The 27,815-nt window shown below is 34.6% G+C and overlaps 1 protein-coding gene across 1 annotated transcript in view; it reads left to right on the forward strand.

Moving 5' to 3' along the window:
• LOC138444708 (uncharacterized) overlaps positions 1-27,815 on the forward strand; it is a 292,168-nt gene that overhangs the window by 205,251 nt on the left and 59,102 nt on the right. The window contains exons 63-74 of the mRNA XM_069598026.1: positions 5,121-5,291; positions 6,216-6,249; positions 6,881-7,075; positions 8,039-8,265; positions 13,970-14,140; positions 15,065-15,098; positions 15,730-15,924; positions 16,888-17,114; positions 22,818-22,988; positions 23,913-23,946; positions 24,578-24,772; positions 25,736-25,962. Coding sequence (XP_069454127.1) covers positions 5,121-5,291; positions 6,216-6,249; positions 6,881-7,075; positions 8,039-8,265; positions 13,970-14,140; positions 15,065-15,098; positions 15,730-15,924; positions 16,888-17,114; positions 22,818-22,988; positions 23,913-23,946; positions 24,578-24,772; positions 25,736-25,962 — 1,881 coding nt within the window. The remainder of the gene's footprint in view (positions 1-5,120; positions 5,292-6,215; positions 6,250-6,880; positions 7,076-8,038; positions 8,266-13,969; positions 14,141-15,064; positions 15,099-15,729; positions 15,925-16,887; positions 17,115-22,817; positions 22,989-23,912; positions 23,947-24,577; positions 24,773-25,735; positions 25,963-27,815) is intronic.

Consider the following 27,815-nt stretch of genomic DNA (forward strand, 5'->3'; position numbering starts at 1 on the left):
TTCTTATCCATTCATCTGCTGACGGACATCTAGGTTGTTTCCATGTCCTGGCTATTATAAACAGTGCTGCGATGAACACTGGGGTACATGTGTCTCTTTCAATTCTGGTTTCCTCGGTGTGTATGCCCAGCAGGGGGATTGCTGGGTCATAAGGTAGTTCTATTTGCAATTTTTTAAGGAATCTCCACACTGTTCTCCATCGTGGCTGTACTAGTTTGCATTCCCACCAACAGTGTAGGAGGGTTCCCTTTTCTCCACACCCTCTCCAGCATTTATTGCTTGCAGATTTTTGGATCGCAGCCATTCTGACTGGTGTGAAGTGGTACCTCATTGTGGTTTTGATTTGCATTGCTCTAATAATGAGTGATGTTGAGCATCTTTTCATGTGTTTGTTAGCCATCCGTATGTCTTCTTTGGAGAAATGTCTATTTAGTTCTTTGGCCCATTTTTTGATTGGGTCGTTTATTTTTCTGGAATTGAGCTGCATAAGTTGCTTGTATATTTTTGAGATTAGTTGGTTGTCAGTTGCTTCATTTGCTATTATTTTCTCCCATTCAGAAGGCTGTCTTTTCACCTTGCTTATATTTTCCTTTGTTGTGCAGAAGCTTTTAATTTTAATTAGATCCCATTTGTTTATTTTTGCTTTTATTTCCAGAATTCTGGGAGGTGGATCATAGAGGATCCTGCTGTGATTTATGTCTGAGAGTGTTTTGCCTATGTTCTCCTCTAGGAGTTTTATAGTTTCTGATCTTACATTTAGATCTTTCATCCATTTTGAGTTTATTTTTGTGTGCGGTGTTAGAAAGTGGTCTAGTTTCATTCTTTTACAAGTGGTGGACCAGTTTTCCCAGCACCACTTGTTAAAGAGATTGTCTTTACTCCATTGTATATCCTTGCCTCCTTTGTCAAAGATAAGGTGTCCATATGTGTGTGGATTTATCTCTGGGCTTCCTGTTTTGTTCCATTGATCTATATGTCTGTCTTTGTGCCAGTACCATACTGTCTTGATGACTGTGGCTTTGTAGTAGAGCCTGAAGTCAGGTAGGTTGATTCCTCCAGTTCCATTCTTCTTTCTCAAGATTGCTTTGGCTATTCGAGGTTTTTTGTATTTCCATACAAAGCTTGAAATTATTTGTTCTAGTTCTGTGAAAAATGTGGCTGGTAGCTTGATAGGGATTGCATTGAATTTGTAAATTGCTTTGGGTAGTATACTCATTTTCACTATATTGATTCTTCCGATCCGTGAACATGGTATATTTCTCCGTGTATTAGTGTCCTCTTTGATTTCTTTCATCAGTGTTTTATAGTTTTCTATATATAGGTCTTTAGTCTCTTTAGGTAGATATATTCCTAAGTATTTTATTCTTTTCGTTGCAATGGTGAATGGAATTGTTTCCTTAATTTCTTTTTCTACTCTCTCATTATTCGTGTATAGGAATGCAAGGGATTTCTGTGTGTTGATTTTATATCCTGCAACTTTACTATATTCATTGATGAGCTCTAGTAATTTTCTGGTGGAGTCTTTAGGGTTTTCCACGTAGAGGATCATGTCATCTGCAAACAGTGAGAGTTTTACTTCTTCCTTTCCAATTTGGATTCCTTTTATTTCTTTTTCTGCTCTGATTGCTGTGGCCAAAACTTCCAGAACTATGTTGAATAGTAGCGGTGAAAGTGGACACCCTTGTCTTGTTCCTGACTTTAGGGGAAATGCTTTCAATTTTTCACCGTTGAGGATAATGTTTGCTGTGGGTTTGTCATATATAGCTTTTATTATGTTGAGGTATGTTCCTTTTATTCCTGCTTTCTGGAGAGTTTTTTTATCATAAATGGATGTTGAATTTTGTCAAAGGCCTTCTCTGCATCTGTTGAGATAATCATATGGTTTTTATTTTTCAATTTGTTAATGTGGTGAATTACATTGATTGATTTGCGGATATTGAAGAATCCTCGCATCCCTGGGATAAAGCCCACTTGGTCATGGTGTATGATCTTTTTAATGTGTTGTTGGATTCTGACTGCTAGAATTTTGTTGAGGATTTTTGCATCTATGTTCATCGGTGATATTGGCCTGTAGTTTTCTTTTTTTGGTGACATCTTTGTCAGGTTTTGGTATTAGGGTGATGGTGGCCTCCTAGAATGAGTTTGGAAGTTTACCTTCCTCTGCAATTTTCTGGAAGAGTTTGAGGAGGACAGGTGTTAGCTCTTCTCGAAATTTTTGGTAGAATTCAGCTGTGAAGCCGTCTGGACCTGGGCTTTTGTTTGCTGGAAGATTTCTGATTACCGTTTCAATTTCCGTGCTTGTGATGGGTCTGTTAAGATTTTCTATTTCTTCCTGGTTCGGTTTTGGAAAATTGTACTTTTCTAAGAATTTGTCCATTTCTTCCACGTTGTCCATTTTATTGGCATACAACTGCTGATAGTAGTCTCTTATGATCCTTTGTATTTCTGTGTTGTCTGTTGTGATCTCTCCATTTTCATTTCTAATTTTATTGATTTGATTTTTCTCTCTTTGCTTCTTGATGAGTCTGGCTAATGGTTTGTCAATTTTATTTGTCCTTTCAAAGAACCAGCTTTTGGCTTTGTTGATTTTTGCTATGGTCTCTTTTGTTTCTTTTGCATTTATTTCTGCCCTAATTTTTAAGATTTCTTTCCTTCTACTAACTCTGGGGTTCTCCAGCTCTTCCTTTTCTAGTTGCTTTAGTTGTAGAGTTAGGTTATTTATTTGACTTTTTTCTTGTTTCTTGAGGTATGCCTGTATTGCTATGAACTTTCCTCTTAGCACTGCTTTTATAGTGTCCCACAGGTTTTGGGTTGTTGTGTTTTCATTTTCATTAGTTTCTATGCATATTTTGATTTCTTTTTTGATTTCTTCTGTGATTTGTTGGTTATTCAGAAGTGTGTTGTTCATCCTCCATATGTTGGAATTTTTAATAGTTTTTCTCCTGTAATTGAGATCTAATCTTAATGCATTATGGTCAGAAAAGATGCTTGGAATGATTTCGATCTTTTTTGAATTTATCAAGTTTAGATTTATGGCCCAGGATGTGATCTGTCCTGGAGAAGGTTCCATGAGCACTTGAAAAAAAGGTGAAATTCGTTGTTTTGGGGTGAAATGTCCTATAGATATCAATTAGGTCTAACTGATGTAACGTATCATTTAAAGTTTGCGTTTCTTTGTTAATTTTCTGTTTAGTTGATCTGTCCATAGGTGTGAGTGGGGTATTAAAGTCTCCCACTATTATTGTGTTACTGTTGATTTCCCCTTTCATACTTGTTAGCATTTGTCTTACATATTGCGGTGCTCCTATATTGGGTGCATATATATTTATAATTGTTATATCTTCTTCTTGGATTGTTCCTTTGATCATTATGTAGTGGCCTTCTTTGTCTCTTTTCACAGCCTTTGTTTTTAAAGTCTATTTTATCGGATATGAGTATTGCCACTCCTGCTCTCTTTTGGTCTCTATTTGCGTGGTATATCTTTTTCCAGCCCTTCACTTTCAAGTCTGTAGGTGTCCCTTGTTTTGAGGTGGGTCTCTTGTAAGCAGCATATAGAGGGGTCTTGTTTTTGTATCCATCCGGCCACTCTCTGTCTTTTGGTTGGGGCGTTCAACCCATTTACGTTTAAGGTAATTATTGATGAGTATGATCCCAGGATTTTCTACATGGCACTGTTTAGTGAGAATACTGAGATGCAGAAATTATGTGCATATTTTCTTATTTTTGTAAAAAGAACCTAAAAAATAAATTTGTATATTAAAAAGTTGTATGTACATATGTCAGGAATTCGTATATATGTCAGGAATTCGGAAAGTTGTAGATTAAAATATGGAAACATACATATTTGATTGTTAAGATGGGATCAGTAAGAAATGAAAAACCAAAAGTAACTATAATAATAGAAAAAATATAGGTTGATAGTTTGGTGTAATCTTAGGAAATGCCTTTCCAAACATTTCAGCGCAAGCAAAAGTAATGAATGAAGAGCTGAATATATTTGTTTCAGTGGAAAGTACAATGCAGTGAACCAAAACACCATCCACAGAATTTAATAGGTAATGCAAATGGGAAAAAATAGCGAAATATGTGACGGAGGATAAGTTGGTCCCTTACATAGTTTTGATTTGTTAAAAATCAAAAATAGAAGCAACTATAGAAAAATGAATAAAGGATATAAATAAGAGGAGCTTTTTGGTTTTTGTTTTGTTTCTTTTTAGAGTAAGGTACCAAAAAAGAAATATATTTTTAAGTGTTAGATTGCTGGAAATTACCTAACTTAACTATTGAGCTAAGTAAAATCTCATTTGAAGAAATAATTCTAAAACTAAAAAACGTTTTAAACCTCTCTAATAGATATCTGTTAATAACCTGGAAAAATATTCGTTTAAATCAGGATCTTGTTTTATTTTCTTTTTTTGGTGATAAGGATTTTGACATCTTTACTTTTAATTACATTTAATTTGAATATATACTTATAAAGATACTTTTCTATTATGATTAATTTGCATTTGGGAATGATTGAAATCTTAATTCAATAGATCAAGTCATTTAATAGTTTTTAATATATAAGGAAGCATCATTTTATAATGTAAATAGCAATTTTCCTAAATTATCAGTTTTCTAAAGAGCTGCTAATTTAATCCAAATATAGCAACTACTACCACTGTTACTAGATAACTTTTATCCAGCCTTTTACCATGCATGAAGCACCATGCTAAGCTACGTATATGCATTAGCTCATTTGAGTAAATACTGTTACATTTTAGTTTAGGAAACTAGCATTTTCAGTTTAGAAGTTGTTATTATAAGTTTTACAAGATCACATCATTGAAAGGTAGTAAAACTGTTTTTTGAACCCAGGCTATCTGATTCCTAAAGGACCATTTCTCTGCTTAGCTGTTACTGGAGTTTCACCTAATAACTGGGTAAAGTGGAACAGGAAGAGTTTACCGTTACTGTTATAAAATCAATAAATACTTACTCATGTAGCACTGTTGAAGTAAAATCAATTTTATGTTTTGATAGTTCCATTTCTTCTGTTGGGTCATCTTTGCTATGTCTACTTAGTTTGCCGTCTTGTTTTAATAACTTACTAAGTGAAAATTTTTTTTCTTTCTCAGTTTGGTAATTCTGTTATCACCACACCTCTAAAGCGTCGCAAAGTGATTTCTCAAGAAACTTTAGTTGATCCTGTATCTTTAAGCTGCCAAAGTTCCTCTGATACTGTAGTTTTAAACTGTCGAAGTATACGAGTAGGGACACTCTTCCGACTATTACAAGAACCTGTAATTGTAAGTACATACTGTGCTCTTTACTACCAATTATAAGATTCAGAATTTAATGTATAATCTTTTAAAATTTATAAGTTAAAATATTTAATAGAACATTGAAATTATTTCATGATTTCAAATTGCTTTGAGAATACGGACAATTATAAATAGCTACTCACCATAAAAATTAGTGGGTAAAAACTTGATCGTATGTATTCTGTTAAAAAATTTTTTTAAATTATGATATTCAGAGTAGTGCATAATCATTATAGGAAAATGTTTATTCTCACTGAGTTGGAATTCACTCCAGTGTGTTACCGTTTTATTCTCATGTCAGCCCAATGCATGAAAACAGTATTTTGAGGAACTTTATGAGAAAAAGAAGAATTGAAAAGCTTCGGGGTCTGCATAAAAATGTCTTGTGACATAGTGACTCCTAGAAATAGATTATTGGACTTTGGTGGCCGCCCAAGAGGCATTGTGCTTTTGAACTAGTTCAGTGTCCAGAGAAGCCAAAGAACTTTCTTTCGTCCCTTTATCTTACTATCATACCTGTCTCATTGTTATTCTGCTACCACCAGTCCGATTCAAATGTATCTTTTCTGTTTAAGATTGTAACATAATCTCCTTAATCTGCCTTCTGAGTCATATTTTGTTTTCTTTCTGATGTATCCTATGCATTGTTGGTAGGTTAATCTTCCAATAGCACTGTACTCATAAGGCTGCTTAACTCGGGTGTCCTTAATTCTGTGTTTCCAACTATTTTTTAATGAATAGAGGCTAGCGTCATTCCCGGTATTATAAAGATCAGATGGACAAATGCAGTACATGAATCAGTTTTTCTGCCTTCTATAGGCAAAGGCCAAACAGCATGTCATTTAGGGTCTCTGTAGCAAAATCGTCCCCCCAAATCTATGATTGTTACTAATTTATCTTATTTTTTAGTTTTGTTTAGATTTTATCAAGATACAGCTAGAAGGTAAGCTGTTGTATGTCCTACTGCTCACTAAAGCTTTGTTTACACTAAAACACTTTACTGGAATAAAAAACGTTATTTTTAGAATTCACTAAGATAATTAGTTATTATATGCGTTGTAACAAAGGGCATTATACCTTAAGAGTGGAAATTTCATACTGTAACATCACAGAAGCTATGTTTAAGTTTTTAAGTATTCTTCATTAGAATTCTCTTTCCATATGGGAAAAAATGTATTTAGATACTTCTTTAAGATCAAAGATTCTTCTTCATTTTCCCACTAAAGTTACCATGTACAAAATATAATAAATATGTGGGGGCTCAGATAGTAAAGAATCTGCCTGCAATGCAGGAGACCCAGGTTCGATCCCTGAGTCAAAAACATCCCTTGGAGAAGGGAATGGCTACCCACTCCGCTATTCTTGCCTGGAAAATCCTTGGACAGGTTAGTGTGGCAGGCTATATATAGTCCATGGCGTTTTGGAGTCGGACACAATTGAGCAACTAACACTCTCACTTTAAGTTTTTCATAATAAATGTGTACTTTAAAATTGTAATTCCCTAGTTTGCTCCATTCATGATTTTGCCCGCTTAAGAACCGATTCCTTTTCCATTTCCATTTGTTTTTCTCCAGAACCAGAAAATGATCCTGTAGGGATTACTGTAAATACCTCTGATCTAACAAAATGTGAATGGTGTAGTGTCCGAAAATTACCAGTAGTGTTTCTTCAGACTAAACCGGCAGTTTATCAGAAGCTGAGCATGCAGCTGCAGATGAACATGGAGGATGAAGTTTGGAATGACTGTAAAGGAGTAAATAAATTAACAAGTAAGTTATGTAGAGCAAGTGTACAATACATTGGTTAGCAGACTGTGAGTTGATATTGATAAGATACCTTAGATATATTTGTGTTACCTACACTCTTGATAATGACATTATAAGATATTACTTCCCTCATTTTATAGAAGAGGAAAAGTCCATAGAAAATGGAAGTTCTGAAGATAAAACCCAGGTTTAGCCATTTGGAAAGTTTTCAAAACGGGTTGAAACCCCAAAATATACATAGTGTTTATTTAACACTGTATAATCTGAGTAAAATGAGGTGTTTTGTTTTAATGTACTGATAGAAGTTGTAACTGTAAATCAGCCATCAAGTTGGGATCTTTAAAACTTAGCCTGAATAGAAAGTTTGAAAGTTCATTAACAGGTCTTCATTTTCTACAATAAGTCAGTGTGGTTCTCCAGTTGGTTTGTTTACCTTCCCCCAAACATTTGTGGCATAGCGTGACTAGCTGTGTTCTTCTCACTAATTGCTCCTTCAGCGTAATGATAAGTAAATGATAGATAACTATGAAAGCTCCAAGAGTTGGCACATTAGTGAATATCGGTTTTTACACTTAAATCTGGAGTTACTGCCAATTTACATGGCAGTTTCTTATGTGTTTGACAGCAGTATTGACTGATTATATGTTTAAAACTCAATATATTTGGATCCTATTAGGCGAAATAAATTAGTTACATCTATGAGTAGATTCATTCTAGAGCTACTGCTAGGGTAATGTGTTCTGGTTCCTTTCTTTTAATTAACTTAAGTGACGTTGTTAGGTAACGGTGTTATTGGTCCTTATTTTAGTATTTATTACATATCCACTGTATGCCAAACACTGTTTTGAACATTTATATCAGGATTTCTGGTGATGTTCTTGGAAATAGTTAGTTAACTTTTTATTTTAGTATCTGTTTACCTATTTTTTTCTTTTAGACTTATTAATTATATTGATTTCTTTTCAGATTTGGAAGAACAATACATAATTCTAATTTTTCAAAATGGCCTTGATCCTCAGGCAAATGTGCTATTTGAAAATATTATTACTGACATTGGTATAAAGAATAATGTGTCAGATTTTTTTGCGAAAATTCCCTTTGATGAAGCCAATAGCAGACTTCGTGCCTGTACAGGAACCTATGAAGAGAGCATCAAAGGAAGTTGCGTGCAAAAAGAAAACAAAATTGAAAATGTAATTTTTTTTTTTTTGTCTTTTATTTATTTATTTTTCAGATTCCAAAGTTCTGTATTTTTCTTTTCTTTCTTTCTTTCTTTCTTTTTTTTTTTTTCTTCTTTCAGGTTTAGTTTTTTATTTTTTAAATTTTAAAATCTCTAATTCTTACATGCGTTCCCAAACATGAACCCCCCTCCCACCTCCCTCCCCACAACATCCCTCTGGGTCATCCCCATGCACCAGCCCCAAGCATGCTGTATCCTGCGTCAGACATAGACTGGCAATTCAATTCTTACATGATAGTATACATGTTAGAATTCCCATTCTCCCAAATCATCCCAACCTCTCCCTCTCCCTCTCCCTCTGAGTCCAAAAGTCCGTTATACACATCTGTGTCTTTTTTCCTGTCTTGCATACAGGGTCGTCGTTGCCATCTTCCTAAATTCCATATATATGTGTTAGTATACTGTATTGGTGTTTTTCTTTCTGGCTTACTTCACTCTGTATAATTGGCTCCAGTTTCATCCATCTCATCAGAACTGATTCAAATGAATTCTTTTTAACGGCTGAGTAATAGTCCATTGTGTATATGTACCACAGCTTTCTTATCCATTCATCTGCTGACGGACATCTAGGTTGTTTCCATGTCCTGGCTATTTTAAACAGTGCTGCGATGAACACTGGGGTACATGTGTCTCTTTCAATTCTGGTTTCCTCGGTGTGTATGCCCAGCAGGGGGATTGCTGGGTCATAAGGTAGTTCTATTTGCAATTTTTTAAGGAATCTCCACACTGTTCTCCATCGTGGCTGTACTAGTTTGCATTCCCACCAACAGTGTAGGAGGGTTCCCTTTTCTCCACACCCTCTCCAGCATTTATTGCTTGCAGATTTTTGGATCGCAGCCATTCTGACTGGTGTGAAGTGGTACCTCATTGTGGTTTTGATTTGCATTGCTCTAATAATGAGTGATGTTGAGCATCTTTTCATGTGTTTGTTAGCCATCCGTATGTCTTCTTTGGAGAAATGTCTATTTAGTTCTTTGGCCCATTTTTTGATTGGGTCGTTTATTTTTCTGGAATTGAGCTGCATAAGTTGCTTGTATATTTTTGAGATTAGTTGGTTGTCAGTTGCTTCATTTGCTATTATTTTCTCCCATTCAGAAGGCTGTCTTTTCACCTTGCTTATATTTTCCTTTGTTGTGCAGAAGCTTTTAATTTTAATTAGATCCCATTTGTTTATTTTTGCTTTTATTTCCAGAATTCTGGGAGGTGGATCATAGAGGATCCTGCTGTGATTTATGTCTGAGAGTGTTTTGCCTATGTTCTCCTCTAGGAGTTTTATAGTTTCTGATCTTACATTTAGATCTTTCATCCATTTTGAGTTTATTTTTGTGTGCGGTGTTAGAAAGTGGTCTAGTTTCATTCTTTTACAAGTGGTGGACCAGTTTTCCCAGCACCACTTGTTAAAGAGATTGTCTTTACTCCATTGTATATCCTTGCCTCCTTTGTCAAAGATAAGGTGTCCATATGTGTGTGGATTTATCTCTGGGCTTCCTGTTTTGTTCCATTGATCTATATGTCTGTCTTTGTGCCAGTACCATACTGTCTTGATGACTGTGGCTTTGTAGTAGAGCCTGAAGTCAGGTAGGTTGATTCCTCCAGTTCCATTCTTCTTTCTCAAGATTGCTTTGGCTATTCGAGGTTTTTTGTATTTCCATACAAAGCTTGAAATTATTTGTTCTAGTTCTGTGAAAAATGTGGCTGGTAGCTTGATAGGGATTGCATTGAATTTGTAAATTGCTTTGGGTAGTATACTCATTTTCACTATATTGATTCTTCCGATCCGTGAACATGGTATATTTCTCCGTGTATTAGTGTCCTCTTTGATTTCTTTCATCAGTGTTTTATAGTTTTCTATATATAGGTCTTTAGTCTCTTTAGGTAGATATATTCCTAAGTATTTTATTCTTTTCGTTGCAATGGTGAATGGAATTGTTTCCTTAATTTCTTTTTCTACTCTCTCATTATTCGTGTATAGGAATGCAAGGGATTTCTGTGTGTTGATTTTATATCCTGCAACTTTACTATATTCATTGATGAGCTCTAGTAATTTTCTGGTGGAGTCTTTAGGGTTTTCCACGTAGAGGATCATGTCATCTGCAAACAGTGAGAGTTTTACTTCTTCCTTTCCAATTTGGATTCCTTTTATTTCTTTTTCTGCTCTGATTGCTGTGGCCAAAACTTCCAGAACTATGTTGAATAGTAGCGGTGAAAGTGGACACCCTTGTCTTGTTCCTGACTTTAGGGGAAATGCTTTCAATTTTTCACCGTTGAGGATAATGTTTGCTGTGGGTTTGTCATATATAGCTTTTATTATGTTGAGGTATGTTCCTTTTATTCCTGCTTTCTGGAGAGTTTTTTTATCATAAATGGATGTTGAATTTTGTCAAAGGCCTTCTCTGCATCTGTTGAGATAATCATATGGTTTTTATTTTTCAATTTGTTAATGTGGTGAATTACATTGATTGATTTGCGGATATTGAAGAATCCTCGCATCCCTGGGATAAAGCCCACTTGGTCATGGTGTATGATCTTTTTAATGTGTTGTTGGATTCTGACTGCTAGAATTTTGTTGAGGATTTTTGCATCTATGTTCATCGGTGATATTGGCCTGTAGTTTTCTTTTTTTGGTGACATCTTTGTCAGGTTTTGGTATTAGGGTGATGGTGGCCTCCTAGAATGAGTTTGGAAGTTTACCTTCCTCTGCAATTTTCTGGAAGAGTTTGAGGAGGACAGGTGTTAGCTCTTCTCGAAATTTTTGGTAGAATTCAGCTGTGAAGCCGTCTGGACCTGGGCTTTTGTTTGCTGGAAGATTTCTGATTACCGTTTCAATTTCCGTGCTTGTGATGGGTCTGTTAAGATTTTCTATTTCTTCCTGGTTCGGTTTTGGAAAATTGTACTTTTCTAAGAATTTGTCCATTTCTTCCACGTTGTCCATTTTATTGGCATACAACTGCTGATAGTAGTCTCTTATGATCCTTTGTATTTCTGTGTTGTCTGTTGTGATCTCTCCATTTTCATTTCTAATTTTATTGATTTGATTTTTCTCTCTTTGCTTCTTGATGAGTCTGGCTAATGGTTTGTCAATTTTATTTGTCCTTTCAAAGAACCAGCTTTTGGCTTTGTTGATTTTTGCTATGGTCTCTTTTGTTTCTTTTGCATTTATTTCTGCCCTAATTTTTAAGATTTCTTTCCTTCTACTAACTCTGGGGTTCTCCAGCTCTTCCTTTTCTAGTTGCTTTAGTTGTAGAGTTAGGTTATTTATTTGACTTTTTTCTTGTTTCTTGAGGTATGCCTGTATTGCTATGAACTTTCCTCTTAGCACTGCTTTTATAGTGTCCCACAGGTTTTGGGTTGTTGTGTTTTCATTTTCATTAGTTTCTATGCATATTTTGATTTCTTTTTTGATTTCTTCTGTGATTTGTTGGTTATTCAGAAGTGTGTTGTTCATCCTCCATATGTTGGAATTTTTAATAGTTTTTCTCCTGTAATTGAGATCTAATCTTAATGCATTATGGTCAGAAAAGATGCTTGGAATGATTTCGATCTTTTTTGAATTTATCAAGTTTAGATTTATGGCCCAGGATGTGATCTGTCCTGGAGAAGGTTCCATGAGCACTTGAAAAAAAGGTGAAATTCGTTGTTTTGGGGTGAAATGTCCTATAGATATCAATTAGGTCTAACTGATGTAACGTATCATTTAAAGTTTGCGTTTCTTTGTTAATTTTCTGTTTAGTTGATCTGTCCATAGGTGTGAGTGGGGTATTAAAGTCTCCCACTATTATTGTGTTACTGTTGATTTCCCCTTTCATACTTGTTAGCATTTGTCTTACATATTGCGGTGCTCCTATATTGGGTGCATATATATTTATAATTGTTATATCTTCTTCTTGGATTGTTCCTTTGATCATTATGTAGTGGCCTTCTTTGTCTCTTTTCACAGCCTTTGTTTTTAAAGTCTATTTTATCGGATATGAGTATTGCCACTCCTGCTCTCTTTTGGTCTCTATTTGCGTGGTATATCTTTTTCCAGCCCTTCACTTTCAAGTCTGTAGGTGTCCCTTGTTTTGAGGTGGGTCTCTTGTAAGCAGCATATAGAGGGGTCTTGTTTTTGTATCCATCCGGCCACTCTCTGTCTTTTGGTTGGGGCGTTCAACCCATTTACGTTTAAGGTAATTATTGATGAGTATGATCCCAGGATTTTCTACATGGCACTGTTTAGTGAGAATACTGAGATGCAGAAATTATGTGCATATTTTCTTATTTTTGTAAAAAGAACCTAAAAAATAAATTTGTATATTAAAAAGTTGTATGTACATATGTCAGGAATTCGTATATATGTCAGGAATTCGGAAAGTTGTAGATTAAAATATGGAAACATACATATTTGATTGTTAAGATGGGATCAGTAAGAAATGAAAAACCAAAAGTAACTATAATAATAGAAAAAATATAGGTTGATAGTTTGGTGTAATCTTAGGAAATGCCTTTCCAAACATTTCAGCGCAAGCAAAAGTAATGAATGAAGAGCTGAATATATTTGTTTCAGTGGAAAGTACAATGCAGTGAACCAAAACACCATCCACAGAATTTAATAGGTAATGCAAATGGGAAAAAATAGCGAAATATGTGACGGAGGATAAGTTGGTCCCTTACATAGTTTTGATTTGTTAAAAATCAAAAATAGAAGCAACTATAGAAAAATGAATAAAGGATATAAATAAGAGGAGCTTTTTGGTTTTTGTTTTGTTTCTTTTTAGAGTAAGGTACCAAAAAAGAAATATATTTTTAAGTGTTAGATTGCTGGAAATTACCTAACTTAACTATTGAGCTAAGTAAAATCTCATTTGAAGAAATAATTCTAAAACTAAAAAACGTTTTAAACCTCTCTAATAGATATCTGTTAATAACCTGGAAAAATATTCGTTTAAATCAGGATCTTGTTTTATTTTCTTTTTTTGGTGATAAGGATTTTGACATCTTTACTTTTAATTACATTTAATTTGAATATATACTTATAAAGATACTTTTCTATTATGATTAATTTGCATTTGGGAATGATTGAAATCTTAATTCAATAGATCAAGTCATTTAATAGTTTTTAATATATAAGGAAGCATCATTTTATAATGTAAATAGCAATTTTCCTAAATTATCAGTTTTCTAAAGAGCTGCTAATTTAATCCAAATATAGCAACTACTACCACTGTTACTAGATAACTTTTATCCAGCCTTTTACCATGCATGAAGCACCATGCTAAGCTACGTATATGCATTAGCTCATTTGAGTAAATACTGTTACATTTTAGTTTAGGAAACTAGCATTTTCAGTTTAGAAGTTGTTATTATAAGTTTTACAAGATCACATCATTGAAAGGTAGTAAAACTGTTTTTTGAACCCAGGCTATCTGATTCCTAAAGGACCATTTCTCTGCTTAGCTGTTACTGGAGTTTCACCTAATAACTGGGTAAAGTGGAACAGGAAGAGTTTACCGTTACTGTTATAAAATCAATAAATACTTACTCATGTAGCACTGTTGAAGTAAAATCAATTTTATGTTTTGATAGTTCCATTTCTTCTGTTGGGTCATCTTTGCTATGTCTACTTAGTTTGCCGTCTTGTTTTAATAACTTACTAAGTGAAAATTTTTTTTCTTTTTCAGTTTGGTAATTCTGTTATCACCACACCTCTAAAGCGTCGCAAAGTGATTTCTCAAGAAACTTTAGTTGATCCTGTATCTTTAAGCTGCCAAAGTTCCTCTGATACTGTAGTTTTAAACTGTCGAAGTATACGAGTAGGGACACTCTTCCGACTATTACAAGAACCTGTAATTGTAAGTACATACTGTGCTCTTTACTACCAATTATAAGATTCAGAATTTAATGTATAATCTTTTAAAATTTATAAGTTAAAATATTTAATAGAACATTGAAATTATTTCATGATTTCAAATTGCTTTGAGAATACGGACAATTATAAATAGCTACTCACCATAAAAATTAGTGGGTAAAAACTTGATCGTATGTATTCTGTTAAAAAATTTTTTTAAATTATGATATTCAGAGTAGTGCATAATCATTATAGGAAAATGTTTATTCTCACTGAGTTGGAATTCACTCCAGTGTGTTACCGTTTTATTCTCATGTCAGCCCAATGCATGAAAACAGTATTTTGAGGAACTTTATGAGAAAAAGAAGAATTGAAAAGCTTCGGGGTCTGCATAAAAATGTCTTGTGACATAGTGACTCCTAGAAATAGATTATTGGACTTTGGTGGCCGCCCAAGAGGCATTGTGCTTTTGAACTAGTTCAGTGTCCAGAGAAGCCAAAGAACTTTCTTTCGTCCCTTTATCTTACTATCATACCTGTCTCATTGTTATTCTGCTACCACCAGTCCGATTCAAATGTATCTTTTCTGTTTAAGATTGTAACATAATCTCCTTAATCTGCCTTCTGAGTCATATTTTGTTTTCTTTCTGATGTATCCTATGCATTGTTGGTAGGTTAATCTTCCAATAGCACTGTACTCATAAGGCTGCTTAACTCGGGTGTCCTTAATTCTGTGTTTCCAACTATTTTTTAATGAATAGAGGCTAGCGTCATTCCCGGTATTATAAAGATCAGATGGACAAATGCAGTACATGAATCAGTTTTTCTGCCTTCTATAGGCAAAGGCCAAACAGCATGTCATTTAGGGTCTCTGTAGCAAAATCGTCCCCCCAAATCTATGATTGTTACTAATTTATCTTATTTTTTAGTTTTGTTTAGATTTTATCAAGATACAGCTAGAAGGTAAGCTGTTGTATGTCCTACTGCTCACTAAAGCTTTGTTTACACTAAAACACTTTACTGGAATAAAAAACGTTATTTTTAGAATTCACTAAGATAATTAGTTATTATATGCGTTGTAACAAAGGGCATTATACCTTAAGAGTGGAAATTTCATACTGTAACATCACAGAAGCTATGTTTAAGTTTTTAAGTATTCTTCATTAGAATTCTCTTTCCATATGGGAAAAAATGTATTTAGATACTTCTTTAAGATCAAAGATTCTTCTTCATTTTCCCACTAAAGTTACCATGTACAAAATATAATAAATATGTGGGGGCTCAGATAGTAAAGAATCTGCCTGCAATGCAGGAGACCCAGGTTCGATCCCTGAGTCAAAAACATCCCTTGGAGAAGGGAATGGCTACCCACTCCGCTATTCTTGCCTGGAAAATCCTTGGACAGGTTAGTGTGGCAGGCTATATATAGTCCATGGCGTTTTGGAGTCGGACACAATTGAGCAACTAACACTCTCACTTTAAGTTTTTCATAATAAATGTGTACTTTAAAATTGTAATTCCCTAGTTTGCTCCATTCATGATTTTGCCCGCTTAAGAACCGATTCCTTTTCCATTTCCATTTGTTTTTCTCCAGAACCAGAAAATGATCCTGTAGGGATTACTGTAAATACCTCTGATCTAACAAAATGTGAATGGTGTAGTGTCCGAAAATTACCAGTAGTGTTTCTTCAGACTAAACCGGCAGTTTATCAGAAGCTGAGCATGCAGCTGCAGATGAACATGGAGGATGAAGTTTGGAATGACTGTAAAGGAGTAAATAAATTAACAAGTAAGTTATGTAGAGCAAGTGTGCAATACATTGGTTAGCAGACTGTGAGTTGATATTGATAAGATACCTTAGATATATTTGTGTTACCTACACTCTTGATAATGACATTATAAGATATTACTTCCCTCATTTTATAGAAGAGGAAAAGTCCATAGAAAATGGAAGTTCTGAAGATAAAACCCAGGTTTAGCCATTTGGAAAGTTTTCAAAACGGGTTGAAACCCCAAAATATACATAGTGTTTATTTAACACTGTATAATCTGAGTAAAATGAGGTGTTTTGTTTTAATGTACTGATAGAAGTTGTAACTGTAAATCAGCCATCAAGTTGGGATCTTTAAAACTTAGCCTGAACAGAAAGTTTGAAAGTTCATTAACAGGTCTTCATTTTCTACAATAAGTCAGTGTGGTTCTCCAGTTGGTTTGTTTACCTTCCCCCAAACATTTGTGGCATAGCGTGACTAGCTGTGTTCTTCTCACTAATTGCTCCTTCAGCGTAATGATAAGTAAATGATAGATAACTATGAAAGCTCCAAGAGTTGGCACATTAGTGAATATCGGTTTTTACACTTAAATCTGGAGTTACTGCCAATTTACATGGCAGTTTCTTATGTGTTTGACAGCAGTATTGACTGATTATATGTTTAAAACTCAATATATTTGGATCCTATTAGGCGAAATAAATTAGTTACATCTATGAGTAGATTCATTCTAGAGCTACTGCTAGGGTAATGTGTTCTGGTTCCTTTCTTTTAATTAACTTAAGTGACGTTGTTAGGTAACGGTGTTATTGGTCCTTATTTTAGTATTTATTACATATCCACTGTATGCCAAACACTGTTTTGAACATTTATATCAGGATTTCTGGTGATGTTCTTGGAAATAGTTAGTTAACTTTTTATTTTAGTATCTGTTTACCTATTTTTTTCTTTTAGACTTATTAATTATATTGATTTCTTTTCAGATTTGGAAGAACAATACATAATTCTAATTTTTCAAAATGGCCTTGATCCTCAGGCAAATGTGCTATTTGAAAATATTATTACTGACATTGGTATAAAGAATAATGTGTCAGATTTTTTTGCGAAAATTCCCTTTGATGAAGCCAATAGCAGACTTCGTGCCTGTACAGGAACCTATGAAGAGAGCATCAAAGGAAGTTGCGTGCAAAAAGAAAACAAAATTGAAAATGTAATTTTTTTTTTTTTGTCTTTTATTTATTTATTTTTCAGATTCCAAAGTTCTGTATTTTTCTTTTCTTTCTTTCTTTCTTTCTTTTTTTTTTTTTCTTCTTTCAGGTTTAGTTTTTTATTTTTTAAATTTTAAAATCTCTAATTCTTACATGCGTTCCCAAACATGAACCCCCCTCCCACCTCCCTCCCCACAACATCCCTCTGGGTCATCCCCATGCACCAGCCCCAAGCATGCTGTATCCTGCGTCAGACATAGACTGGCAATTCAATTCTTACATGATAGTATACATGTTAGAATTCCCATTCTCCCAAATCATCCCAACCTCTCCCTCTCCCTCTCCCTCTGAGTCCAAAAGTCCGTTATACACATCTGTGTCTTTTTTCCTGTCTTGCATACAGGGTCGTCGTTGCCATCTTCCTAAATTCCATATATATGTGTTAGTATACTGTATTGGTGTTTTTCTTTCTGGCTTACTTCACTCTGTATAATTGGCTCCAGTTTCATCCATCTCATCAGAACTGATTCAAATGAATTCTTTTTAACGGCTGAGTAATAGTCCATTGTGTATATGTACCACAGCTTTCTTATCCATTCATCTGCTGACGGACATCTAGGTTGTTTCCATGTCCTGGCTATTATAAACAGTGCTGCGATGAACACTGGGGTACATGTGTCTCTTTCAATTCTGGTTTCCTCGGTGTGTATGCCCAGCAGGGGGATTGCTGGGTCATAAGGTAGTTCTATTTGCAATTTTTTAAGGAATCTCCACACTGTTCTCCATCGTGGCTGTACTAGTTTGCATTCCCACCAACAGTGTAGGAGGGTTCCCTTTTCTCCACACCCTCTCCAGCATTTATTGCTTGCAGATTTTTGGATCGCAGCCATTCTGACTGGTGTGAAGTGGTACCTCATTGTGGTTTTGATTTGCATTGCTCTAATAATGAGTGATGTTGAGCATCTTTTCATGTGTTTGTTAGCCATCCGTATGTCTTCTTTGGAGAAATGTCTATTTAGTTCTTTGGCCCATTTTTTGATTGGGTCGTTTATTTTTCTGGAATTGAGCTGCATAAGTTGCTTGTATATTTTTGAGATTAGTTGGTTGTCAGTTGCTTCATTTGCTATTATTTTCTCCCATTCAGAAGGCTGTCTTTTCACCTTGCTTATATTTTCCTTTGTTGTGCAGAAGCTTTTAATTTTAATTAGATCCCATTTGTTTATTTTTGCTTTTATTTCCAGAATTCTGGGAGGTGGATCATAGAGGATCCTGCTGTGATTTATGTCTGAGAGTGTTTTGCCTATGTTCTCCTCTAGGAGTTTTATAGTTTCTGATCTTACATTTAGATCTTTCATCCATTTTGAGTTTATTTTTGTGTGCGGTGTTAGAAAGTGGTCTAGTTTCATTCTTTTACAAGTGGTGGACCAGTTTTCCCAGCACCACTTGTTAAAGAGATTGTCTTTACTCCATTGTATATCCTTGCCTCCTTTGTCAAAGATAAGGTGTCCATATGTGTGTGGATTTATCTCTGGGCTTCCTGTTTTGTTCCATTGATCTATATGTCTGTCTTTGTGCCAGTACCATACTGTCTTGATGACTGTGGCTTTGTAGTAGAGCCTGAAGTCAGGTAGGTTGATTCCTCCAGTTCCATTCTTCTTTCTCAAGATTGCTTTGGCTATTCGAGGTTTTTTGTATTTCCATACAAAGCTTGAAATTATTTGTTCTAGTTCTGTGAAAAATGTGGCTGGTAGCTTGATAGGGATTGCATTGAATTTGTAAATTGCTTTGGGTAGTATACTCATTTTCACTATATTGATTCTTCCGATCCGTGAACATGGTATATTTCTCCGTGTATTAGTGTCCTCTTTGATTTCTTTCATCAGTGTTTTATAGTTTTCTATATATAGGTCTTTAGTCTCTTTAGGTAGATATATTCCTAAGTATTTTATTCTTTTCGTTGCAATGGTGAATGGAATTGTTTCCTTAATTTCTTTTTCTACTCTCTCATTATTCGTGTATAGGAATGCAAGGGATTTCTGTGTGTTGATTTTATATCCTGCAACTTTACTATATTCATTGATGAGCTCTAGTAATTTTCTGGTGGAGTCTTTAGGGTTTTCCACGTAGAGGATCATGTCATCTGCAAACAGTGAGAGTTTTACTTCTTCCTTTCCAATTTGGATTCCTTTTATTTCTTTTTCTGCTCTGATTGCTGTGGCCAAAACTTCCAGAACTATGTTGAATAGTAGCGGTGAAAGTGGACACCCTTGTCTTGTTCCTGACTTTAGGGGAAATGCTTTCAATTTTTCACCGTTGAGGATAATGTTTGCTGTGGGTTTGTCATATATAGCTTTTATTATGTTGAGGTATGTTCCTTTTATTCCTGCTTTCTGGAGAGTTTTTTATCATAAATGGATGTTGAATTTTGTCAAAGGCCTTCTCTGCATCTGTTGAGATAATCATATGGTTTTTATTTTTCAATTTGTTAATGTGGTGAATTACATTGATTGATTTGCGGATATTGAAGAATCCTCGCATCCCTGGGATAAAGCCCACTTGGTCATGGTGTATGATCTTTTTAATGTGTTGTTGGATTCTGACTGCTAGAATTTTGTTGAGGATTTTTGCATCTATGTTCATCGGTGATATTGGCCTGTAGTTTTCTTTTTTTGGTGACATCTTTGTCAGGTTTTGGTATTAGGGTGATGGTGGCCTCCTAGAATGAGTTTGGAAGTTTACCTTCCTCTGCAATTTTCTGGAAGAGTTTGAGGAGGACAGGTGTTAGCTCTTCTCGAAATTTTTGGTAGAATTCAGCTGTGAAGCCGTCTGGACCTGGGCTTTTGTTTGCTGGAAGATTTCTGATTACCGTTTCAATTTCCGTGCTTGTGATGGGTCTGTTAAGATTTTCTATTTCTTCCTGGTTCGGTTTTGGAAAATTGTACTTTTCTAAGAATTTGTCCATTTCTTCCACGTTGTCCATTTTATTGGCATACAACTGCTGATAGTAGTCTCTTATGATCCTTTGTATTTCTGTGTTGTCTGTTGTGATCTCTCCATTTTCATTTCTAATTTTATTGATTTGATTTTTCTCTCTTTGCTTCTTGATGAGTCTGGCTAATGGTTTGTCAATTTTATTTGTCCTTTCAAAGAACCAGCTTTTGGCTTTGTTGATTTTTGCTATGGTCTCTTTTGTTTCTTTTGCATTTATTTCTGCCCTAATTTTTAAGATTTCTTTCCTTCTACTAACTCTGGGGTTCTCCAGCTCTTCCTTTTCTAGTTGCTTTAGTTGTAGAGTTAGGTTATTTATTTGACTTTTTTCTTGTTTCTTGAGGTATGCCTGTATTGCTATGAACTTTCCTCTTAGCACTGCTTTTATAGTGTCCCACAGGTTTTGGGTTGTTGTGTTTTCATTTTCATTAGTTTCTATGCATATTTTGATTTCTTTTTTGATTTCTTCTGTGATTTGTTGGTTATTCAGAAGTGTGTTGTTCATCCTCCATATGTTGGAATTTTTAATAGTTTTTCTCCTGTAATTGAGATCTAATCTTAATGCATTATGGTCAGAAAAGATGCTTGGAATGATTTCGATCTTTTTTGAATTTATCAAGTTTAGATTTATGGCCCAGGATGTGATCTGTCCTGGAGAAGGTTCCATGAGCACTTGAAAAAAAGGTGAAATTCGTTGTTTTGGGGTGAAATGTCCTATAGATATCAATTAGGTCTAACTGATGTAACGTATCATTTAAAGTTTGCGTTTCTTTGTTAATTTTCTGTTTAGTTGATCTGTCCATAGGTGTGAGTGGGGTATTAAAGTCTCCCACTATTATTGTGTTACTGTTGATTTCCCCTTTCATACTTGTTAGCATTTGTCTTACATATTGCGGTGCTCCTATATTGGGTGCATATATATTTATAATTGTTATATCTTCTTCTTGGATTGTTCCTTTGATCATTATGTAGTGGCCTTCTTTGTCTCTTTTCACAGCCTTTGTTTTTAAAGTCTATTTTATCGGATATGAGTATTGCCACTCCTGCTCTCTTTTGGTCTCTATTTGCGTGGTATATCTTTTTCCAGCCCTTCACTTTCAAGTCTGTAGGTGTCCCTTGTTTTGAGGTGGGTCTCTTGTAAGCAGCATATAGAGGGGTCTTGTTTTTGTATCCATCCGGCCACTCTCTGTCTTTTGGTTGGGGCGTTCAACCCATTTACGTTTAAGGTAATTATTGATGAGTATGATCCCAGGATTTTCTACATGGCACTGTTTAGTGAGAATACTGAGATGCAGAAATTATGTGCATATTTTCTTATTTTTGTAAAAAGAACCTAAAAAATAAATTTGTATATTAAAAAGTTGTATGTACATATGTCAGGAATTCGTATATATGTCAGGAATTCGGAAAGTTGTAGATTAAAATATGGAAACATACATATTTGATTGTTAAGATGGGATCAGTAAGAAATGAAAAACCAAAAGTAACTATAATAATAGAAAAAATATAGGTTGATAGTTTGGTGTAATCTTAGGAAATGCCTTTCCAAACATTTCAGCGCAAGCAAAAGTAATGAATGAAGAGCTGAATATATTTGTTTCAGTGGAAAGTACAATGCAGTGAACCAAAACACCATCCACAGAATTTAATAGGTAATGCAAATGGGAAAAAATAGCGAAATATGTGACGGAGGATAAGTTGGTCCCTTACATAGTTTTGATTTGTTAAAAATCAAAAATAGAAGCAACTATAGAAAAATGAATAAAGGATATAAATAAGAGGAGCTTTTTGGTTTTTGTTTTGTTTCTTTTTAGAGTAAGGTACCAAAAAAGAAATATATTTTTAAGTGTTAGATTGCTGGAAATTACCTAACTTAACTATTGAGCTAAGTAAAATCTCATTTGAAGAAATAATTCTAAAACTAAAAAACGTTTTAAACCTCTCTAATAGATATCTGTTAATAACCTGGAAAAATATTCGTTTAAATCAGGATCTTGTTTTATTTTCTTTTTTTGGTGATAAGGATTTTGACATCTTTACTTTTAATTACATTTAATTTGAATATATACTTATAAAGATACTTTTCTATTATGATTAATTTGCATTTGGGAATGATTGAAATCTTAATTCAATAGATCAAGTCATTTAATAGTTTTTAATATATAAGGAAGCATCATTTTATAATGTAAATAGCAATTTTCCTAAATTATCAGTTTTCTAAAGAGCTGCTAATTTAATCCAAATATAGCAACTACTACCACTGTTACTAGATAACTTTTATCCAGCCTTTTACCATGCATGAAGCACCATGCTAAGCTACGTATATGCATTAGCTCATTTGAGTAAATACTGTTACATTTTAGTTTAGGAAACTAGCATTTTCAGTTTAGAAGTTGTTATTATAAGTTTTACAAGATCACATCATTGAAAGGTAGTAAAACTGTTTTTTGAACCCAGGCTATCTGATTCCTAAAGGACCATTTCTCTGCTTAGCTGTTACTGGAGTTTCACCTAATAACTGGGTAAAGTGGAACAGGAAGAGTTTACCGTTACTGTTATAAAATCAATAAATACTTACTCATGTAGCACTGTTGAAGTAAAATCAATTTTATGTTTTGATAGTTCCATTTCTTCTGTTGGGTCATCTTTGCTATGTCTACTTAGTTTGCCGTCTTGTTTTAATAACTTACTAAGTGAAAATTTTTTTTCTTTCTCAGTTTGGTAATTCTGTTATCACCACACCTCTAAAGCGTCGCAAAGTGATTTCTCAAGAAACTTTAGTTGATCCTGTATCTTTAAGCTGCCAAAGTTCCTCTGATACTGTAGTTTTAAACTGTCGAAGTATACGAGTAGGGACACTCTTCCGACTATTACAAGAACCTGTAATTGTAAGTACATACTGTGCTCTTTACTACCAATTATAAGATTCAGAATTTAATGTATAATCTTTTAAAATTTATAAGTTAAAATATTTAATAGAACATTGAAATTATTTCATGATTTCAAATTGCTTTGAGAATACGGACAATTATAAATAGCTACTCACCATAAAAATTAGTGGGTAAAAACTTGATCGTATGTATTCTGTTAAAAAATTTTTTTAAATTATGATATTCAGAGTAGTGCATAATCATTATAGGAAAATGTTTATTCTCACTGAGTTGGAATTCACTCCAGTGTGTTACCGTTTTATTCTCATGTCAGCCCAATGCATGAAAACAGTATTTTGAGGAACTTTATGAGAAAAAGAAGAATTGAAAAGCTTTGGGGTCTGCATAAAAATGTCTTGTGACATAGTGACTCCTAGAAATAGATTATTGGACTTTGGTGGCCGCCCAAGAGGCATTGTGCTTTTGAACTAGTTCAGTGTCCAGAGAAGCCAAAGAACTTTCTTTCGTCCCTTTATCTTACTATCATACCTGTCTCATTGTTATTCTGCTACCACCAGTCCGATTCAAATGTATCTTTTCTGTTTAAGATTGTAACATAATCTCCTTAATCTGCCTTCTGAGTCATATTTTGTTTTCTTTCTGATGTATCCTATGCATTGTTGGTAGGTTAATCTTCCAATAGCACTGTACTCATAAGGCTGCTTAACTCGGGTGTCCTTAATTCTGTGTTTCCAACTATTTTTTAATGAATAGAGGCTAGCGTCATTCCCGGTATTATAAAGATCAGATGGACAAATGCAGTACATGAATCAGTTTTTCTGCCTTCTATAGGCAAAGGCCAAACAGCATGTCATTTAGGGTCTCTGTAGCAAAATCGTCCCCCCAAATCTATGATTGTTACTAATTTATGTTATTTTTTAGTTTTGTTTAGATTTTATCAAGATACAGCTAGAAGGTAAGCTGTTGTATGTCCTACTGCTCACTAAAGCTTTGTTTACACTAAAACACTTTACTGGAATAAAAAACGTTATTTTTAGAATTCACTAAGATAATTAGTTATTATATGCGTTGTAACAAAGGGCATTATACCTTAAGAGTGGAAATTTCATACTGTAACATCACAGAAGCTATGTTTAAGTTTTTAAGTATTCTTCATTAGAATTCTCTTTCCATATGGGAAAAAATGTATTTAGATACTTCTTTAAGATCAAAGATTCTTCTTCATTTTCCCACTAAAGTTACCATGTACAAAATATAATAAATATGTGGGGGCTCAGATAGTAAAGAATCTGCCTGCAATGCAGGAGACCCAGGTTCGATCCCTGAGTCAAAAACATCCCTTGGAGAAGGGAATGGCTACCCACTCCGCTATTCTTGCCTGGAAAATCCTTGGACAGGTTAGTGTGGCAGGCTATATATAGTCCATGGCGTTTTGGAGTCGGACACAATTGAGCAACTAACACTCTCACTTTAAGTTTTTCATAATAAATGTGTACTTTAAAATTGTAATTCCCTAGTTTGCTCCATTCATGATTTTGCCCGCTTAAGAACCGATTCCTTTTCCATTTCCATTTGTTTTTCTCCAGAACCAGAAAATGATCCTGTAGGGATTACTGTAAATACCTCTGATCTAACAAAATGTGAATGGTGTAGTGTCCGAAAATTACCAGTAGTGTTTCTTCAGACTAAACCGGCAGTTTATCAGAAGCTGAGCATGCAGCTGCAGATGAACATGGAGGATGAAGTTTGGAATGACTGTAAAGGAGTAAATAAATTAACAAGTAAGTTATGTAGAGCAAGTGTGCAATACATTGGTTAGCAGACTGTGAGTTGATATTGATAAGATACCTTAGATATATTTGTGTTACCTACACTCTTGATAATGACATTATAAGATATTACTTCCCTCATTTTATAGAAGAGGAAAAGTCCATAGAAAATGGAAGTTCTGAAGATAAAACCCAGGTTTAGCCATTTGGAAAGTTTTCAAAACGGGTTGAAACCCCAAAATATACATAGTGTTTATTTAACACTGTATAATCTGAGTAAAATGAGGTGTTTTGTTTTAATGTACTGATAGAAGTTGTAACTGTAAATCAGCCATCAAGTTGGGATCTTTAAAACTTAGCCTGAATAGAAAGTTTGAAAGTTCATTAACAGGTCTTCATTTTCTACAATAAGTCAGTGTGGTTCTCCAGTTGGTTTGTTTACCTTCCCCCAAACATTTGTGGCATAGCGTGACTAGCTGTGTTCTTCTCACTAATTGCTCCTTCAGCGTAATGATAAGTAAATGATAGATAACTATGAAAGCTCCAAGAGTTGGCACATTAGTGAATATCGGTTTTTACACTTAAATCTGGAGTTACTGCCAATTTACATGGCAGTTTCTTATGTGTTTGACAGCAGTATTGACTGATTATATGTTTAAAACTCAATATATTTGGATCCTATTAGGCGAAATAAATTAGTTACATCTATGAGTAGATTCATTCTAGAGCTACTGCTAGGGTAATGTGTTCTGGTTCCTTTCTTTTAATTAACTTAAGTGACGTTGTTAGGTAACGGTGTTATTGGTCCTTATTTTAGTATTTATTACATATCCACTGTATGCCAAACACTGTTTTGAACATTTATATCAGGATTTCTGGTGATGTTCTTGGAAATAGTTAGTTAACTTTTTATTTTAGTATCTGTTTACCTATTTTTTTCTTTTAGACTTATTAATTATATTGATTTCTTTTCAGATTTGGAAGAACAATACATAATTCTAATTTTTCAAAATGGCCTTGATCCTCAGGCAAATGTGCTATTTGAAAATATTATTACTGACATTGGTATAAAGAATAATGTGTCAGATTTTTTTGCGAAAATTCCCTTTGATGAAGCCAATAGCAGACTTCGTGCCTGTACAGGAACCTATGAAGAGAGCATCAAAGGAAGTTGCGTGCAAAAAGAAAACAAAATTGAAAATGTAATTTTTTTTTTTTTGTCTTTTATTTATTTATTTTTCAGATTCCAAAGTTCTGTATTTTTCTTTTCTTTCTTTCTTTCTTTCTTTTTTTTTTTTTCTTCTTTCAGGTTTAGTTTTTTATTTTTTAAATTTTAAAATCTCTAATTCTTAAATGCGTTCCCAAACATGAACCCCCCACCCACCTCCCACCCCACAACATCCCTCTGGGTCATCCCCATGCACCAGCCCCAAGCATGCTGTATCCTGCGTCAGACATAGACTGGCAATTCAATTCTTACATGATAGTATACATGTTAGAATTCCCATTCTCCCAAATCATCCCAACCTCTCCCTCTCCCTCTCCCTCTGAGTCCAAAAGTCCGTTATACACATCTGTGTCTTTTTTCCTGTCTTGCATACAGGGTCGTCGTTGCCATCTTCCTAAATTCCATATATATGTGTTAGTATACTGTATTGGTGTTTTTCTTTCTGGCTTACTTCACTCTGTATAATTGGCTCCAGTTTCATCCATCTCATCAGAACTGATTCAAATGAATTCTTTTTAACGGCTGAGTAATAGTCCATTGTGTATATGTACCACAGCTTTCTTATCCATTCATCTGCTGACGGACATCTAGGTTGTTTCCATGTCCTGGCTATTATAAACAGTGCTGCGATGAACACTGGGGTACATGTGTCTCTTTCAATTCTGGTTTCCTCGGTGTGTATGCCCAGCAGGGGGATTGCTGGGTCATAAGGTAGTTCTATTTGCAATTTTTTAAGGAATCTCCACACTGTTCTCCATCGTGGCTGTACTAGTTTGCATTCCCACCAACAGTGTAGGAGGGTTCCCTTTTCTCCACACCCTCTCCAGCATTTATTGCTTGCAGATTTTTGGATCGCAGCCATTCTGACTGGTGTGAAGTGGTACCTCATTGTGGTTTTGATTTGCATTGCTCTAATAATGAGTGATGTTGAGCATCTTTTCATGTGTTTGTTAGCCATCCGTATGTCTTCTTTGGAGAAATGTCTATTTAGTTCTTTGGCCCATTTTTTGATTGGGTCGTTTATTTTTCTGGAATTGAGCTGCATAAGTTGCTTGTATATTTTTGAGATTAGTTGGTTGTCAGTTGCTTCATTTGCTATTATTTTCTCCCATTCAGAAGGCTGTCTTTTCACCTTGCTTATATTTTCCTTTGTTGTGCAGAAGCTTTTAATTTTAATTAGATCCCATTTGTTTATTTTTGCTTTTATTTCCAGAATTCTGGGAGGTGGATCATAGAGGATCCTGCTGTGATTTATGTCTGAGAGTGTTTTGCCTATGTTCTCCTCTAGGAGTTTTATAGTTTCTGATCTTACATTTAGATCTTTCATCCATTTTGAGTTTATTTTTGTGTGCGGTGTTAGAAAGTGGTCTAGTTTCATTCTTTTACAAGTGGTGGACCAGTTTTCCCAGCACCACTTGTTAAAGAGATTGTCTTTACTCCATTGTATATCCTTGCCTCCTTTGTCAAAGATAAGGTGTCCATATGTGTGTGGATTTATCTCTGGGCTTCCTATTTTGTTCCATTGATCTATATGTCTGTCTTTGTGCCAGTACCATACTGTCTTGATGACTGTGGCTTTGTAGTAGAGCCTGAAGTCAGGTAGGTTGATTCCTCCAGTTCCATTCTTCTTTCTCAAGATTGCTTTGGCTATTCGAGGTTTTTTGTATTTCCATACAAAGCTTGAAATTATTTGTTCTAGTTCTGTGAAAAATGTGGCTGGTAGCTTGATAGGGATTGCATTGAATTTGTAAATTGCTTTGGGTAGTATACTCATTTTCACTATATTGATTCTTCCGATCCGTGAACATGGTATATTTCTCCGTGTAT

Source organism: Ovis canadensis, chromosome 8 (genome assembly GCF_042477335.2).
Source record: "Ovis canadensis isolate MfBH-ARS-UI-01 breed Bighorn chromosome 8, ARS-UI_OviCan_v2, whole genome shotgun sequence".
In the NCBI taxonomy this organism is placed as follows: domain Eukaryota; kingdom Metazoa; phylum Chordata; class Mammalia; order Artiodactyla; family Bovidae; genus Ovis; species Ovis canadensis.